We start from the raw sequence: 20,184 nt of genomic DNA on the forward strand, positions 1-20,184 counted from the left end.
TTCCTTTCTTCTCTGACTTATGGTTATGATTTGAAGAATTTGCCCTATCTTCATTCTTAGAATCTAATGGCTTTCGTCTCTGAGACAATATGTGTGATTCTTCAACTAGAGCGAAATCTACTAATTGAGCGAAACTATCATCTTCTGTACTTTTACCACGAATTACTGTTTGAATGCGGGGATCGCTAATTCCCTGGACAAAAGATGCTTTTGTCAAATGATCAATAAGTGAATGAGCACCAGCTCTTTCAGTTTCACGACATATTTTCGAAGCAGCAGCTTTCAGATCAGCTCGAATTGTATCTAACTTGCTAGCCCATGAGCTAATACCCTCATTTTTGCCTTGTCTGGCAGAAAACAATAAACAAGCATAATAGTCAATAGATCTATGTGTAGCATAATTCTCTTCTAAAATTGTCTTAACTGCTTCCCAAGTATCTACGTTCAATCTAACTAAAATACGATTTCTAGGTTCTCCTAAAATTTTCGACTTAATAAACTTCAACAATACAGGTCTGTCACGGGGGTTAACTAACCCTTGAGCAATTTCACAACTATCAATAAATTGCCTTAACTTAGAACGATCTCCTGTAAATGGTTCTGCAATAACCTGAATTGCCTGAGAAACTTTAACATATTCTGGCTGTACGTTACTTCCGTCAGCTTCTGCCATGATTAAAAATTCAAATTACGTCTCTACGTGGAAACAACAAATTAAATAAATGAATGAACCTCTTAGATTTGCGAAAACTCGAAGGTTTGAGCAATAATGATTACTGAGAGGAATTTCTCACTTAACCTAACTAAATCTAAATTCACGATGAGTTTATTCGCCTGTATGGGGCTTTAAAATGCCTAATTTCAACACTAAAATGCACTGCACTTATTTAAACACTAATGAACTGAAATCACTAATGTGCGTTTGGCGTCACGATACAGTGAGCAGGATGTTTTGCTGATTGATGGCCAGTCAAACAACAAAAGCGTCCTTTTCCCTTTTTCGCTTTCGCCAAGGAGGATGGAATGAAAGTTAAACAGATGGAAAAAACTTTCAGCACACAATAAATATCACACATGCAAAATGCACATGCACAAAACACAGTTCACTTAAATAACTTAAACTGGTATCAAAGTTTACGATGTCACGATTATTCCTGATATCCTAAGGCTGTGCAAAAAGTTCACGATATCCTAGGTTGTTCAAGATATCCTAAGTTGTTCAAGATATCCTAGATTGTTCAAGATATCCCACAAAGCTGACACCAAATTATGTGGCGGGCCGGCGGTATGCGTTTGCGTAGACCGGCACCCACACAAGAGAGTTTTGTAATTTCCCAAAATACTTCTATTTAGTCAACCAAAGTTTCTGCAAAACACCAACTATAACTCGAGCGGTAAAGTTATACTGGAAACAGGAACTCAGCTAACAAAATAGTCTGAAGAATCTTAGTATTACACGGTAGCGTTGGCCGTGGCCAAGACTTATCTTCTAATGGAAACAATGGAATCGTTATCCTGATTAAGGTTTTATAACCAAACAATCCTTTGGGATATCTCTTGAAACAAAACTCGACAAATATGTTCCTTGCAGTAAGCCTGCAGTTTATTGGCTCTAAGCAAATTACAAGAACCAGAGCCGGGGCGATAGTGTAAGTACTGTGTCTATATATAAGAGAGTTTAACTTACGTGGCGACGTTCCAATAGGTAGTAAAAATAACTCACTGAATGTCACTGAATAAAACAAACTAACTGTAGCACTTTTCACAAATAAAACAGAACTGCACTAGACTGGGAGGGCACGAATCAGTCCTAGTGGGTAGGTAGGTAAGAGGTATACTATTTGATCTACCGGTCTGCGAACAGACATCAAATAGGGTAGGCTACCAGAGGTTAGGAACAGGTTACCGTTTGATCTACCGGTCTGCGAACAGACATCAAACAGGGTAGGTGTAAAGGTTACCGTTTGATCTACCGGTCTGCTAGGCAGACATCAAACAAAGTTGGTTACCAGAAGGAATTAAGGTTACCGTTTGATCTACCGGTCTGCGAACAGACATCAAACAAGGAAGGTGTAAGGGTTTACCGTTTGATCTACCGGTCCGCGAACAGACATCAAACAGGGAGTCACTATTTGATTACCGGTGCGTTTTAGGCCAGCTAAGCAATAAACTTAGAGTCTGTCAAAACACACATCAAATAGGGGTGCGACAGAACTTTAGCCGTCAACTTCCTAAGCTTGCCAGCAGTTTCTGGAGCGAGTCCGGGCTGAAGCGAAACTTGCGGAAGTAGATTGCCAAGTTCGGAAGGAGGTAACTTTAGCCGTCAGTTTCCTAAGCAGACCAGCAATTATGGGAGAACCCTGGCTGAACCGTCTTGCTTTCAGAAACAGATTGCCAAGTTACTGTGGGGATTAGGTAGGGTAGTACTTTGACCGTCAGTTTCCTAAGCCGACCAGCAATTATGGGAGAACCCTGGCTGAGCCATCGAGCTTTCAGAAACAGATTGCCAAGTACTGGGTAAACCAAGGTAGTGAGGTAGGTAACCAAGAGATTGAGTAGGCAGGCCTCCGTAGAGGCAGAGAGGTTGGAAGGCAGAAGGATGGACAACTAGAGACTTCTTCGTGATAAGTTCCTGAACTGAAACGTGCCTAACGAATTGCGTACTCCTCGTAGTCTGCACGTCTCTGAGGGGTTCAGGAGAGGGACGTTGTCCGACGAGAGAGGCCAAAACATGCGTTTTTAAGGGCCTCGGTCGGAGGTGCAAGCGGCACCAATTTACGGTCTGTGTGCAAAATAGTAACGTGAGCAAACGTTGCACGAGGACCGTAAGGTCAGAGGTTGAGCATGCGTGGAGATCTAAAAAGTACCTAGGGCGGAGCCCGAGGGGGACCAGTATCCTGAAAAGAAAGATTATTGGCTTTGCACACGGTTTGGGTGCACAAGGAGCTCGGAAGAGTTCCACTCTGAGGGGCGGAGACGCTAGCTATTGGAACGAGCCATGCCATTAACATCTAGATTGGCTAGAACAAGGTGCCTTGGGCGGAGCCAGGCCAAAGATAAGATTGTGTGTGTGCGCATGCGTGTGCATGTGATGTGTAGTCCTTGAATTTATGTGTGTAAGCCCCTTTCTCTGGAAGAATGAGGTTACATCGAGATATTACAGAGAATTGTACAAATAGTATCTTATACTATAAACATATATTAAAACATAAAAGATTTCAAGTAATAAACTTGAAAGGTTTTATACATAATGAACTCAAGACCCTTCAACAGTTTATCTTACTTGTTTTCGACCAAAGACACACATATATATTTAATGTTCTGAAGAACGAAAAAGAATCTTCTTTCAGAAGCAAAAATGACATTTTAAAGATACACAAACTATATGGGTTTTCTTAACAGTATTCTACCACTAATAATAATAATCTAACTTGTTAAAAGACTACATCAATATAGAAAAAAAACTAAGCTTCTGTATCGAACCAGAAGGGGAGAATGTTTATCTTAACTGCTGTTGACCTACAGGTCAGAAAGGGGGAACTCGGTGAAGGCAGACAGGATGTCTGGTTTCCAGCTAGGAAAAAAAAGAACACTCAACACGAATTTGTCTTTTAAAAGAAGTAAATGAAATACGAATTCTGTTGCAGTTTTTTTTAAAAAAATAAAAAAAGAAATAATTATTCGCAAAAATAGTTTGCGAATTTGCGGCTCCACTACAGCCTGTCCAGATGGAGCTGAGATGGAACTCCATGTTTCGTAATCAGATCTTCGAAAATTACCTGCGCAACGATCTCTGCCGTTACTGCGGGTACCGCTCTAGCGATAACAAATCTAGTTGCATTATCAACAAACACTAGAATGTACTTATTTCTATTGTTACGAGACAATTTAAAAGGTCCAACCTCATCCATCACAACTGACTGAAATGGAGCATAAGAGGGGTACGTCTGCGCATGAAATGGTACTCTTCCTGTCTTCCTTTTTTTGTATCTGGCAACTTATGCATTCTCCTATCTTCTCCATGAAGAATTTCTTCATGTTTGGAAAGTATATTAATTTTAAAGCACGTCTATAGCATTTCGTGTACGAAAAATGTCCGCCACCGTATACTGAACAATGTAGATTCTTGAATACTTGTTCTCTTAACGCATAAGGAATACATAATAATAATTTTGTACCACCTGCCATTCTTTGTGTTCTATAAAGCCTATCGTCCTTTACTGTATACCATCGGGCCTGCTTCTCAGCTTTTACATCAGCATCCTCTGGGTGTTCTATTGCATGCATGATCGGTCCGAAAAATGAGTCTTTTCTCTGTAAGTCGCCAACGTCAATATCATTATCAAAAGTCAAATTAACTTGGAGATCTTCGGAATTCACCTTCAACGTTTCTAACTCAACATCATTTACCGTTGGTTCAATGTCTGTATTCCTGGACAAAATATCACTAGGATTCTTTTCTCCAGGACAATGCACCGGTGTGTACTTATATTGGGCTAAGTCCAAACTCCATCTTACTAATTTCGGAGCTAATTTAGGTGACGTTTGCAAATACTTCAATGCCTTACAATCGGTGTACAGCTCAAATTCTTTATTGAACAAGTAATAATTAAATGCTCTTAAAGAACTTATCACTGCTAATATCTCTAATTCCACTATGTGTCTGGTCTTCTCTTGTGGACGTAACACGCGACTGTAATACGCTACTGGTGTCCATTCACCATTAGCCTGTTTTTGCATTAATACTCCACCAATCGAACTAGTCGATGCGTCTGTGTACACTCTCGTGTCTAAGTCTTCCCTAAATGGAGCTAGTAATGGTGCATTCATTAGTGCAGATTTTAATTGATCGAACGCCTGCTGGTATGATTCATTCCATTCGAACTTATGACCCTTTTTCAAAATTGGTTGAAACGCTGATGTGATTTTGGCATAGTCCTTACAGAATTTTCGAACATAATTAGTTAAACCAAGAAAAGATTTTAACTGCTTTACATTATTCGGGGCCTTACATGCTTTTATCGCCTGGATTATCTTCGGGCTAACCTCGTATCCCGCATCACTTACAATATGTCCCAGAGCCATAATTTTCCTTTCTATGAATTGACATTTTTCAACAGATAGTTTGAGTCCATAATGTCTCAATCTTTTGAAAACAGACTGAAGTACATCTACCATTTTCTCCTGATTATTCGTATATAGAAATACGTCATCCATATAATAGGAAACTGACTCTGGATTTACATTTGCCAGGGTCATCGCCATTATCTTGGTATATATGGCGGGCGATTGTAAGTATCCCATAGGTAAAACACGATACTGATAAGCTCCTACGCCTGGTATATTGAATGAAGTATACTCCCGTGACTCCTCAGAAATAGGCACTTGATGATAAGCCGATTTTACGTCCAAAATACTAAAATATTTGTGTCCTCCCATACACGTTAAAATTTGATGGATCGGGGGCAGCGCAATGCTATGCAGTTTGACGCACTTGTTCAAAAAACGGCAGTCCAAAACTGCACGAATACCCCCTGATGGTTTCTGTATAAACAACATCGGAGAGTTGTAAGCGCTTGAACTTTCTTCAATTATTCCTTGTCTCAACAAAATGTTAACTTGTTCCTTAACCTTATCTCTTAACGCTATGGGAATCGGATATTGGTGACGTCTAAATGGTACCTTTGTTTCTAACTCAATGTGATGCTCAAAATGTTTTACTTGGCCTAATTCGTCATCCTGCCATGCAAAAACATCCGCAAAATCATAGCACAAACTCTCAATTCTATCCCTAATTTCCGGTTTCGTTTCCTTCCCGAATTTCAATCTAGATTTATCAAAATTTCTACGAGATCTTAAAATGCTATCAATATCTTCGGTTGATAATCCTTCATTCTTCAATTGTTCTTCATCCACACATTCTTCAGCTTTTCCTAATGTTATATTCGGTCTCAATAAAATTGCTCTATTAGATGGATTAATAATCTCTATCTTGTTATTTTCAGCCGATAAAAGTGCACGCGGAATCAACACATTGTATTGGGCTTCTATCTTCCTATCTGGTTCCAACAAGTATTCCCTGTTATTCCAGGAACTAACCAAATTCACTTCTACCGTAGTCTTAGACCTAGGTAACAACCGTACCTTATGACCTAATACCCATCTTGGTCGAATACAATGTTTTATCCCTAACGCCGCATTATCAGACACAGTTACAGATTCCTGTTCTTCCCTTTTCCTTAATCTTGGCTTTCCAAATCTCTGCAATGTCAATTTATTCTGACCGTAATTTATTTGGCAATTTTGACTCTGTAGAAAATCATTCCCGATCAAAACTTGATACGGAAAATCCTTTACTACGCGAAATTCCAAATGAAATGTCTGTCCGGCCATTTTAAATCTAATCACAGCGATCTTGTTCACTACTAACACATTCTGTGTTATTCCACGAATCCTCGTTGGTCTAGGGATTACTTTCGCACTAGGTGGGACTAGCTTTTCATTTACAATGGATATCTGCGATCCTGTATCAATTAAAGCCTTATGATTTCTACCATCTACTTCTATCGGAACATAGAGCATATTATTATCAGTTAACGTAGAGGCTACTATTTCTCTAACTTTTAATTTACTACCTGTAAATGTGCCTCTGTCATTTACAGTTTGACCTAGTTTAAATTATTTGAAGTTGTAGCCTGGTAATAAGTTGTACCATTTATCTGGTTCGGTACTACCGGAACATACTGTACGGGACTATTTATTTGGCTATGATTTTGGCACCATGTTGGCCTATTAACACCATTCGCACAACAACTATTTCCTCTTTGTTGCCAAAAACTTGTCTTCCTTCCGCCTCTATTATTACGCCAATTATTTCGAAATCCTCTTCCATTATTATATCCGTTAGAACCTCTATTCCTAATATAATTATTATTACTATTCCTATTCCCATTCCTATTTCCATTATTCTTGTAAAAATTTCGTCCTCCATTCCGAAAACTTCTATTTCCTCTAAAATTATTACTATTGTTCCTGTATTGCTTCGAATCACTACCATTTTTATCTTCTCTACTATTTCGGTCTTGAAAATTCGCAGCTAATGTCAACTGTAAATTCTCTATTTTCTTTTCTAGCTCACTCAATTGAGTAATACTCGTTGGTTCCTGCTTAACTTTCACGTCTTCCTTACTTTTAATCTCTTTCTTTAACAACAACTTATCAATTTCTACATCGCTATCTTCCTCTTCCACTTGCTCTCTCATCTTCTTTAACAGGTCTTTAACAGTAACCTTTCCGTTTTCCCGCTTAACGCGCTTCTCTACTTTGCACTTATTCTTCTCTACTTTTTGAAGATCCTCTACAAATTTATCAATTGTCGAATATGAATTTGTACCTACACGTTCCATGAAATACGGTTGAAGACCCCCTAAAATTATTCCTATTTTCTTTTTGTCATTCATGTTGGCGTCTAATCTTTCGCACAAAACAAGCATATCATACACATAATTTATTATAGGCTCATCCTCGAGATGCAACCTTTCTCTTATACGATCCTCTATATCTAATGTCACATTAGTACGTGTGAACTCTTCGATTATGCTTTTCTGTAGTTGCTTATAACTGGTTTCACTAACATTCCTTCTCTTTAAAAATACCTTCATCCACTGTCTACCATTACCTTTGAATACACTAGGTAATAGCTCTTTTCTCTTTTCCTCACTCACGCCTGCCATTTGACACGCGTCGTCAAACTCATCAAAGAAACCTATTATATCGCTATCTGTCTTCAAGTCAAACTTGGGAAGTTTGTTTATATCGGAATAAAATGTTACTCCTGTCGCCATTTTATCTTCTTTTGTACTACTCGACTGCTTATTACTAATTACGTTACTTTCAAATGGAAAGATTGATGTAAACTCTTCCGTATATGATTTTGCTATAGGACTGGACGGAAAATTTTCGACGGGTCCTAATTTCAAATTTGGTTTCGGACTTTCTTGCTTTTTCTTACTTGAACTTGCAATATTAAACAAGCTACCGACCTGCACTCCTTTTGCCGCTTTTTGTGCTCTTGTACGAATACTTTCGTTACTCATTTACTTATAACTTATTTAAACTTATTTATTATTATAATACGTATATTCGAGCTACTTAATCCACTTGTCGGAAGAATCGGATAACTTTTTCTTTATTGCAAAACCTTAAATTCACTATATCAATTTCACATTATAACTTAATACCTTAACCTAATTCGAGAAAATACGATTACAATACTTAAAATTACACTTCATCGTAGAGAGGGTGGGAAGGGTGGGTTTTCGTTACGTAATATAAAATCATTTAAACTTCTTTAAATTTTAAACTGAGATCGCTACTGATTGACCTATTGCCAAAACCAGCATGTCCACCATGGGAGGGATGGGAGGGAATTAAATTTACTAAGATCGGATCTACTAAGATCTTTACAAATAACCTCCGCTAGGCATCGAACCCTAAGCATACTCCACCATGACAACCTAGCCACTCAGTGCCTAATTGGGGATGCAAATTGAGTGCTACTAGGCGCCTACCACTCACCATCTAGAATGAGTGGGACAAACTATAAAATTAACTTGCGAGAGGTTTCTCATTTGGGGATTAGACAAATAAAGATACGTCCACTTCATTTAAAATAAAACACTGTATTTCGGTAATCTTATGAATGAACTGTAAGATCTATGAATGTTAGCTATAACGGATATTCGGATTCATTTGCCAGACAGGTACAGAACGATCAAGTATTGAGCTTTGAATTCTGACTCGGTGCCACACATACCTGGATTAAACTGGTGTATTCCCTCGTCGTTCTGGTGTTGAACTCTGCTCCTTAAGCTGAAATTCCTTGTTGGTGGACGACGAAATGGGCATTGAGGAATGGCTCCTCTCAATGCAAATCTCTGCCTAAGTTCTGCGTCGTTAGAATATGTTGAAGTACAACGTACTGTCTTCTCTTGTCATCTGGCTGATATTCAAATGAAACTCGATTCTCCAGAATCGAACCCAAGAATGATCACGGTAAATTGATCATGGACTTCTAAGAATTATTCGCTGTCGTAACTCGGCAAACTCTCCAAGAACTCTCTCCGTGAACTGTCCGTGAACTCTCTGAGAACTGTCTGTGAACTGTCCGTGAACTGCCCTAGAACTGTCCTAAAACCTTCTCGTCCTCCGGTTTTGTTTGGCGGGGTCCAACTACCATCGTCTGCTTTTTCGTCTGCTGCGGCACGTGTAACACCGTTTTCACATGGAGAGACAAATTCCTTCCATGTGTCAAAACTCAAAATTGCAATCCTCGACACGCTCTGATTTCCCGGTTCTAAGCAATTCTCCGTACATCCGTAATCTCATGAAATTCATAAAATCCTACAGATTCAGTTTATACAATTTCTAGAATCTGGCTAATGTGAGGAAAGACACATTGTCAACATTTCCTTCCTACATTGCCAGACTCTTAACGATGACATTCTTATACACAAGTGTTTACAATAAATTGCTGACACAAACGTTAACAAGACTGTGCAGCTTGCATTTACTTCACATTTACAACATTAAATTCCCATAACCTTATTAACAATTCCGCGACATAAACATAAAAATAAAATCAAAATATACAACTTATTATCCTCGAAAATCGAGTACTTCCACAATATTTTTTAAGTGTACATTGATGCAAGTCAGCATGCAATGTCTATTAAAAATTTGCTTCAAAACATATAATATTGTGTCGAGAAAATTACAAAAAAATATATCTGTACATTTTTTTAAACAATACGTCATCATCTTCATTCGCATTTTTCCTTATGTATGGAATGCTAATAATAAATTAGTTTTTGTATATTATGTGAGTGTTTTCAATATTGTTAATTCTAAACAAAATTATTTTAAGTATGTTAACAAGGGATTTTTAACAACGATTTCTTTATTGTTTCAGATCTTCCTGAAAAATCTATCATACTTCCGCCGTTTGTTGACGGAGTTCACTGTGTAACTTACCATCTAAATAGGGATGGTAAAATAATGGCAGAAAGAATTGTTGCAGTCTTAGGGTATGCTTACCCTGATATCACGTATAGCCCATCAGTCTTTCCTATTACAAGTATTCTGTTACATTTTATGTCAGGTAAGTGTATGTCACATGATTGATCTACTCTTTGCAACGAACTCTTCTGTATAAAACATTTAAAGAGCACTGTATAAGTACTGTACCCTAAATTCACTAGATATAGGGCAAACAGAGATACAGGGTTTGTCCGGGAAGTAATAGGACTGATTTTATTCCGCCATGACTGTACTTCGGAGCGTGCGCGCACCGACTGGATCCGGTAGAAGGCGTTCCTAGCTAACGAACGAGCGGCTGGTCAGTTGTCTCCGAGCACACGGAGAGTCAGAACAGGCTTTTTCGCGCGACGTGTTTCTGTGAGTGGTGCAAGCCGAAAATGCAGCGTTCGTTAGAGCAGAGGTACGCGATTAAATTCTGTGTTAAACTCGGTAAATCTGCGACAGAGACGTTTGATATGATCAAGCAGGCTTACCCAGATGATGCTTTAGCAAGAAGTGGTGTGTTTCGGTGGCACAAGGCCTTTTCGGAGGGCCGGGAAGAGGTCGCCGATGAAGACCGTGCTGGAAGACCTTCGACTTCGACAAACACCGACAATGTGACTCGTGTGCGCGAAGTTTAGAACTCAGATCGTCGACTAAGTATTCGTTTAATTGCCTAGATGTTAAATTTACCAAAAACTGTGGTTCATGAAATTGTGACGGAGCATTTGAACATGCGCAAGGTGTGCGCGAAGATTGTCCCAAAAGTGCTCACTGACGACCAGAAATTGCGGCGAGTGGAATTGTGCCAAGAAAATTTGAACATGTTTGAAAGTGGCCCCCAATTTTTGAATAACGTAATCACAGGTGACGAATCATGGATCTTTGAGTATGATCCCGAGACAAAGAGGCAATCTTCCGAGTGGCACACGCCGGCGTCTCTTCGCACAAAAAAGGGAAGAATGAGCAAATCCAAAGTGAAAACGATGCTCATTGTCTTTTTTGACATCAAAGGCATCGTCCACCATGAATTTGTTCCTCCTGGACAAACCGTCAACGCCAAGTTTTACGTGGAAGTGCTCAAGAGACTCAAACGAAGGGTCAATCGGGTCCGACCAGACATCGAAGCCGACTGGAAGCTGCACCACGACAACGCCCCGGCTCACACCGCCTTTCTTGTGAACAGCTACCTGACCAAGGCCGGCATCCCAACGCTTCCGCAGCCGCCCTACAGCCCAGATGTGACCCCCCCGGACTTCTTTTTGTTTCCTCGTCTGAAACGCCCGATGAAAGGCAAGCATTTTGAGACGACAGAGGGGATCCAAGCAGTTTGCACCGCGGCTCGCAAGGCTATTCCGGAGAATGACTTCCGTGACGCCTTCAATGTTTGGAAATCGCGCTGGCAGCGCTGCATCGACGCAGAAGGAGCCTATTTTGAAAGTTTTTAAAGAATTGTAACGATTGGCTCAATAATTTTTTTTAAATCGACTCAGTCCTATTACTTTCCGGACAAATCCTGTATGTTACCGTGAAAAATAATATCTCTATTGATTCTATTTGAATCGTTCCATGCTGAGGAAGTTTTGTTTCTTCAGGCTTATTTTATGGAAAATATGAACGGAAGCTCTTGCTGTATTGAGTGCGTAATTTATTTTATATTTTTACGGTGTCAATACTACTTTCAAGAATTTAAAGAAAACGGTATTGGATTGATAGGAAATGAAATGTATGTAATGGAAACTTAAATAAGTTATATTATTGTGTCGTTAATTCTATACCAAATTGATTTATCATGTTGATGCTTTTCATTTTAAAAAATCAATCTCAGTTCAAAATGTGCTTATTTCAAGATGATGCAGGAGACAACTAAACTACTTTTGTAAAACATGATACTTTTATAAATGCTGTAAGATACGTAAGGAATAACTTAAGTATACATAGTCTTAGACTGCACGAAATAGTTTACTTAAATAAATCAGTTTCAATATGCGCCAGTATTTTTGTCAGTGACTTTTAAAAATTGCAAAACTGTACATACATGTAAAAGTTCTTGCCTACGTATGGAACCTTTCTTAAATAAATAAAATAAAATAAAATAGAAAGTCTTTTACTTCTTAAAACTATAACGAACTAGGATTCTTCGAAAATGTATCATCCACAGTCTATAATCTTATCAATGATACTAATTAGTTTTTTTCTTAGAGTAAAATTAGGATGAAGTTCCTGATAAATGTAATGGACTTATTCAGAATAGTTTAAAGCTGTAACGAACTCGACTTCGTGGACAATGAGCGATGCAGAGATTGTAAGTTTTTCCGCTTACTTTAATTTCGTTCCTTGAGAAAATTTGTAATGATAATTGTAATTTACTTTCGAGGTAATTAAGAATTAAACCACAAAAATCACGCATGTAAATAAACACCTGAATAAATTATAATACAGACGTTCTTGTGACTGCTTTAACGCAAAGGCATTGCTTAATTCATTATCAGTAAGAGTCACTGAAGATGAGTGAGTGAACACACACACAAAGTTAAAATACGTATTTGCGAGTTATAAAAATAATAATCAGTGAATATAAAAATATATATAAATCCATAAGATAAATTATAAAAATAACATATACTAAATAAAGTTTGTATGTGTCAGTCTATATTTACCTCATCACATCAATATTTGGACGTCGTGAAGCAAACTACTATAAAATGTCTTCAAAAGTTTTTCTCCCTCCAAGTTAATACAGTTAATATTTAATAGCGAACACTCGACGAGTTATAACTTCCTTTAAGCGTTTCAGCATACTTGTTACAATTGGCTTGGTATAATATGGGGAAATACTGTTCCGCGCTGTGTGTAAATTCATTTTTCAAACTTTCTTTCACCATAACTCGTACATATTAACCTTACATTGCAATTAGTTCCAAAGACCTTCGGAGCTAAAATCGGTAGTTTGTGATAGAGTTTCATACACTTTTGGACAGTTTTAAACAACCATTCCCTTACAACATACAATTAATCTTTGGAATCAATATCTTGATAAAATTAGAAGTCCTCATTCCCAATTTTCCGCACTTTGGTGAAGATTTGTCGTAAGAACATCATGATTCATCTTTTTCTTCATAATCTCGTCGGCATACACTAACTTTTCAACACTTGATGAACATATATAATTCATCATTACACTTCCTCCTCCCTGTTTTAGAGTAGGCTGGAGATTGTAGATATTTAGGTTAAAAAAAAAAATTCTACCATCATATCCATGCAGGTTCTATTTAGATTCGTCAGTAAACAATATATATTCCCATAATTTTTTAGGCTTAACTACGAAAGCTGTAGCAAATTTAAGTATTTGGTGTGTCTTAATTTGGGTAATATATGATTTCTTTCTAGTTATTCTGCCATTATACTCTTCCCGTATTAATCACATAATATACTGACCAGACAAAACGTTGTCACCACCCGCTACTATTTAAACGAAGTCGTTGAGCTCTACTGTATGTTCTAAACTATGCACATTAAGAACATTCTGTTGTTTTATAAACAGTAAAGTAAGAATTAACAACAACAAATATATTTACTATTGAAAACTCATTCCATAATATATAACAACGCAAGCAAACAAACAGAAACGTGAAGAGCACGACCAACGTTTCTTGTTATTACTATGCCAAGTGAACTTTGTGGTGGACAAACACCGTGTGCGTGGGTTTTCTCGGGGTTCTCCCGTTTCCTCCCACTTTCTTCATTCCACCATTTCATTCATTACTCATCATCACCGTCTCCTTTAGCCTAACCGGCATAACCGTGGGACGTAAAACAAAGATTTCATTTTTCTTGTTATTACTTGCCTATCCCGATACTTTCTTTTGTTAGAAACAAATGACAAACGTAGCATACACTATCTCGTAAACGAGTGGCAGTCGGTCAAAAATCAGTTCAGATTCTCGTTTGGAGGAAGATTCTAGCCTACATTAGTGTGACATACGTACTAGTAGCGTCTTCTCTGGGTGTGCAAGTCGTGTGTTAACGCCCAATGAAAAATGAAGAAAAGAGTATTTTAATTTAATTAAACGGATCGTCAGAACGTGGGATTTTTTATTTTCAACGAGACAGAATCAACTGTTGAAGTGCAAAAGAACAGAGAAGTGCTGTGCGGTCTCCGTCATGTTTTGAGGAGGCAACTCTGCGAGTAAGTCGTTGGCAACGCTTTGGCTGAATTTTCACTGCTTTAAAAGACTCCTATTGTGCATGCGCTTTGTGTTCCTCACTTCGTGCTTGTGTGATCCAAGGCGTTGGTTAGGAAATCAACGTCTTGAGTTTTTTGCTTCTCTCAAGCGTTGCCAAGTCTGTAGATTTATTTGTGAATGTACAGATATTTTATAGCAATACGGAAAATATTTTTTGGGGGAAGAGGGGTATGATCTGCGCACTTTTTTTTATTGCTAAAAATATCATTCAATTCAAAAGCTAATAGTGCAATCGACTTCTTTCTAAAATACGTGTAAGGAGTATGGTGAAAAGAAACATCATTTTTTTCCTCAATCCAAGTCGTGTTGGAAGTGTCAGTTGATGGGGGAAAAAAAGCCTGGACGTTAAGCTACAGAACGGTTTTCCATTCTGCCTTTTTATTTCCCTAATTTTCATTTACTTTGTCGTTAGTGGGTCATCCTCAAGACTTACGGTTTTGGGCCCCTATTACTGTTTCTAAAGCAGTAATCCCGAGGTTTCTACGCAAAGAAAGACGACTTGAGCTGAAATTCACGTAATTGTAAGTAAATAATTGCTTGCTTTTGATTTTCAGTTTCATATTTTGAGGGTATATTTACTTATACTATAATTATTATAATTAAATGTATTCCGTACATCATAACATCCTCCTTGATTGCTCTTTATAGTTTCAGGACTAAATTGTTAGAAGTAAATTGCTATTTATAGGTTGGCGTAAATAGGACGTTATGCAGTGACGATCATGGTTCCTTACTTTCGAAAATTGCGAGAACTTCCAGGTACAGACTATATTCAGGAAATCGATTGGTGGGCAAAGTATAGTCACTATTAAATACTCGTATGCTGAATGCGAATGCCACTAAAATAGTTATGCGTAAATTGAGGTAAATTTATCACAATATTTTTGATCAGTAAAAAAATGTGGGTGGGCCCATCTTTGCTCCTGGGAAGAGGGGATTCCCCCTCTGGTATCGCCTATGGTTGTGAGGGTTAATATATTTTTCCTTTCTTGCCAACGCCTTAACATCCACGTCAGAAGACGCTACTGATACGTACCTCTTTGTATTTAAAAATATTGTGTGATATTTAATACGCGGAATTCGAGTTGGCCGCCTTGTACACACAATGATTCAACGCAGTTTTTACACCAATACCAACTTACAACATTTGATTCCATCTGTTCACGCGTCTCTATGTCACTATCCTGTCTCGATATTTTTTTTTTTATTAGTTACAAATGTCAAACATAGCATAGCCTGTCTCATAAATGGATGGTTACTGGTAACAAATGAGTTTACATTCGTGTGTGTGGGAATATTCAAGTTGAAGTGATTGAAGTGCTAGACATACCCCTTTACGTTTAAAACAATATTGTGTGATATGCAATATTGCGGAATTCAGGATTGCTTCAATGATGGCCACGCTCCCAATCAATGCAGTTTTTGCAACAATACCAATTGCAGCATTTGTTTTTCCTGCATTCACGCTCTTGCTATTACTGTTTTGTCCCAGTACCTTTGATTAACCCTATATACAGCTCCACGTGCATGTTTTTACAACAAAATTAAACAGGTGCTCTCCACATAATATTTTTCATACTGATAAGTACTTTTATACTTTGATCCAAAGGTGGAAATGGAATTCTAGAACTAAGGGACGGTCATTAAGGTTATTTTTAACGTCCAAATAGTTTGTGTCTAAAACGATAAATGGCATCCCCGTCACCAATGTTAACATATACAACTAATAAAATTAAAACAATCAAAAATAAAATGAATAATTCAAAAATTAAGCAAAAACGGACATAATCTGGCTAATTGACGTAACAAAATCTAGGGAAATTGTTAAATAAACAATCAACTTTATCTGCCATACTTTCTACCACAAAGTAACCAAACTTGGCACACTCATTTACAATTGAGATATCTATGGAATGGTACGTGACAATTTCGCTTATTGTTGCTAGTTTCATTATTAGAGGCCACCATTGTCAAATAAGCAATCAAATTTATCTGCCATACTTTCTACCAGAAACTGACCAAACCTTGCACACCCATTTAAGATTGAAGTATATAGGGAAAGATATGTGTCGATTTCTCATATTGTTGTTAGTTTCATTGTTGAAGGCCACCATTGTTAAATAAACAATCGTTGGATTTCTCCATTGTTAAATAAACGATCAACTTTATCTGCCATACTTTCTACCACAAAGTAACCAAACGTGCACACTCATGAACGATTGAGATATCTATGGAATAGCATGTGTCGATTTCACATATTGTTGTTCTTTCATGTTTGAAGGGCACCATTGTTAAATAAACAATCGTTGGATTTCAAAATTGTTAAATAAACAATCAACTTTATCTGCCATACTTTCTATCACAAACTAACCAAACTTGGCACACTCATGTACGATTGAGATATCTATGGAATGGTATGGGTCGATTTCACATATTGTTTTTAGTTTCATTGTTGAAGGTCACCATTGTTAAATAGACAATCAACTTTATCGGCCATACGTTCTATCAGAAATTGACCAAGCTTTGCACACCCATTTAAGATTGAAATATCTAGGAAATGCTGTGTGTCGATTTCACATATTGTTGTTAGTTTCATTGTTGAAGGCCACCATTGTTAAATACACAATCGTTGGATTTCTCCATTGTCAAATAAACAATCAACTTTGTCTGCCACTTTTTCTACTACAAACTAACCAAACTTGGCACACTCAGTTACGATTGAGATATCTATGGAACGGCATGTATCGATTTCACACATTGTTGTTAGTTTCATTGTTGATGGCCACCATTCTTAAATAAAGAATTAACTTTATCTGCCACACTTTCTACCAGAAACTGACCAAACTTGGAACACCAATCGGATTAACACTGAGATATCTAGGGAATGGTACTTAAATACAGGGTGTCCCAGAATTATCTATACAACTTTCCGAAGTTATATTGAAAGAAGTTAATGTGATATTTACATGCGGTTTTTTGCATTCAATACAGAAAGTCTTAAAGTTTTTTTACCTGTTCAGTACACCTCTATGTGGGCACCATGTGTGATACGAAGCACATCCAGACGAAAATGAATTTCAGCCCACGTGCGCTGCAGCAAATCATCAGTTAGGCGTGCAGCTTCAGCCGTTTATGAAGAACATCATGAACCGTAGCCCTGGGCATATTCAATTCTCTCGCCGCTTTGCGAACAGAATTTGTTGGACTACGCACAAAGGCCTGTTTCACTCTTTCCACATCTTCCTGACTGGTACTTGGTCTTCCAGCTCCTTTCTGGTGCAGAACACTTCCCGTTTCTATGAATTGTTTATACCAAGCTTTAATTGTAGCTCTGGTTCGAGGATCACGTGCATACTTGGTCCTTACATTCCGCTGCACCTGCGTCTCCGACTTCTTTTCTATGTACCAGGGAACACACTGTGCTTTTTCTTGTGGTGTCCACATCTTCATTTATTGTTTGCTAACCTGTAAAAGACAAAAGAAGAACTTGTAAGACTTTCTGCATTGAATGCACAAAACCGCCTGTAAAAGAAAAAACTTTAAGACTTTCTGCATTGAATGCAACAAACCGCATGTAAATATCACCTTAACTTCTTTAAATATAACGTCGTAAAGTTGTATAGATAATTCTCGGACACCCTGTATATACAACTAATAAAATAAAATCAATCAAAAATAAACTGAATAATTAAAAAATTAAGCAAAAACAGACATAATCTGGTTAATTGACGTAACAAAATCTAGGGAATGGTACGTGCCATTTTCACATATTGTTGTTACTTCCATTATTAGAGGCCACCATTGTTAAGTAAACAATCAACTTTATCTGCCATACTTTCTACCAGAAACTGACCAAACTTTGCACACCTATTTAAGATTGAAATATCTAGGGAACGGTACGTGTTCTATTTCACATATTGTTGTTAGTTTCATTGTTGATGGCCACCATTCTTAAATAAAGAATCAACTTTATCTGCCACACTTTCTACCAGAAACTGACCAAACTTGGCACACCCATCGGATTACCTCTGAGATATCTAGGGAATGGTACTTATCGATTTCTCATATTATTGTTAGTTTCATCGTTTATGGCCACCATTGTTAAACAATTGTTGGATTTCTCCATTGTTAAATAAACGATCAACTTTATCTGCCATACTTTCTATCACAAACTGACTAAACTTTGCACACTCATTTACGATTGAGTTATCTATGGAATGGTACATATCGATTTCACATATTATTGTTAGTTTCATTGTTAGAGGCTACCAATTTTAAATAAACAGTAAACTTTATTTTCCATACTTGCTACCAGAAACTAACCAAACATTGCTTACCTATTTACAATTGAAATATCTATGGAATGGTACATGTCGATTATCAAGGGCTAATAAGCCCCTAGCCAAATCATGTGTAATACGTCAGTATGCGTTGGGATCAAACGATAATCATTCGTGATCAAACTATCTGGCCCAATTCCGATTGAATTTGCTTTCATGGTGGTGGTGGTGGAGGGGCTAACAAGTCATCGGTAAATGTTATTGTTCGGAAAATGGAATAGTGAAAAAGAAAACTTTCATTCAGAACTTTGTTGCGCCTGCTTTGTAACCAGTGTGAATTAGTTGTGTGCCGCCAGATTTTCTTTTGTCTCAGGCGGAGCGGGAAGGTCCCCTACAGCGTTCCTAGAATTGCACTCTAAAAGCCCCTACCATATAACTGACCTGTGTTTCACAGCAGCCAGAGCACATTTGAACTCTGTTGAGATTCTGTGTAAGTTTGTCGGCTGTTAGGCTAGCTTACGCACGTACAAATTGTGAGAATAAACATTTATTAGGGAATGAGAAGTTCCCGAAATAAATTTGCAAGCTGAATATGTTTTCGCGGCATAAGTGAAGAGTAATTGTATACCCTTGAAGAGTACCCTGGAGAGTAAGAAAGCTCTAAGAAAAATAATTATTGAATAAATAGCAATGTAATCACAGTAATGTATATATGACATGTTGTATTTCTACCAGATTGTCAGAGCACTAATTCTCATTTTTTGATGTGAGCGATCTCGCTATCGAATCTCCAGAAGAACATTAAAAAAAATGAAGTTGTATTTAGATCTATTCCATTTTAAAGAAACGAAGTACGTTGCGTAAAAGAACTTTCCATGTTAAAATATTTGATGGGTAGAGTAGTTTGTGTGGGATTTGGTTGTTATTGCATGTATCTATTGCATGCTGAATGGGTAGCTGGGAAAGCAGCCAGGATATTCATTCTGACGGTTGCAAGCCCGTGAAAATGCAGAGCAACAGTTACTCCAAGGGAGTAGATAATAGATAAAAATTCTTAAAACTACCGTAGGGGAGAGGGCCAAAAGAGGGTATAGTGTGAAATTTTGGACCGCAACTAGGGAAGTTTCGCCAGGAACGGAGGATCACCTGTATACGGCTCTCATTGTTGAGGCACTAAAATTTTTCAGTTATTCGTATACGGAAGATAAACATTACAAAACTATGTTTATTTACTTACTTATTTTTCGGGGTGTAGTCTATCTGAGAAGATTACGATTAGCATAATTCTATGTTTCAGGGATGCGCTTCCAACCCACCTCCCAGAGGCGGTTTTTTGGGCGGGCGAACCGGACCTTGTTCATAGGTCCACACGTTAATTAAAGTATATGTAACACACATGTACATGTGTGTGTGTATGTGTATGTGTATATGTATGTATGCTAAATGTAAAATATTTTTGAGTCAATGTTTCCAATCCAAATAATAGAGCCCCACGGCTCCAACTCGCCAAGGGCTCCATAAGAACAAATTCCGCCTGTGTCACCTTCTACCCATAGTATATTCTATGATAACAATTGACT

General features: G+C 37.7%; 1 protein-coding gene across 9 annotated transcripts in view; it reads left to right on the forward strand.

Annotated features, from left to right (window-relative positions):
• The window catches only part of sky (GTPase-activating protein skywalker), a 493,757-nt gene that overhangs the window by 135,618 nt on the left and 337,955 nt on the right, over window positions 1-20,184 (forward strand). For all 9 annotated transcript variants that reach the window (XM_081769280.1, XM_081769272.1, XM_081769271.1 and 6 more), the window contains one exon: window positions 9,971-10,159. In XM_081769280.1, coding sequence (XP_081625406.1) covers window positions 9,971-10,159 — 189 coding nt within the window. The remainder of the gene's footprint in view (window positions 1-9,970; window positions 10,160-20,184) is intronic.

This window comes from Thermobia domestica, chromosome 8, assembly GCF_964235325.1.
Source record: "Thermobia domestica chromosome 8, izTheDome1.hap1.1, whole genome shotgun sequence".
Classification (NCBI taxonomy): Eukaryota; Metazoa; Arthropoda; class Insecta; order Zygentoma; family Lepismatidae; genus Thermobia; species Thermobia domestica.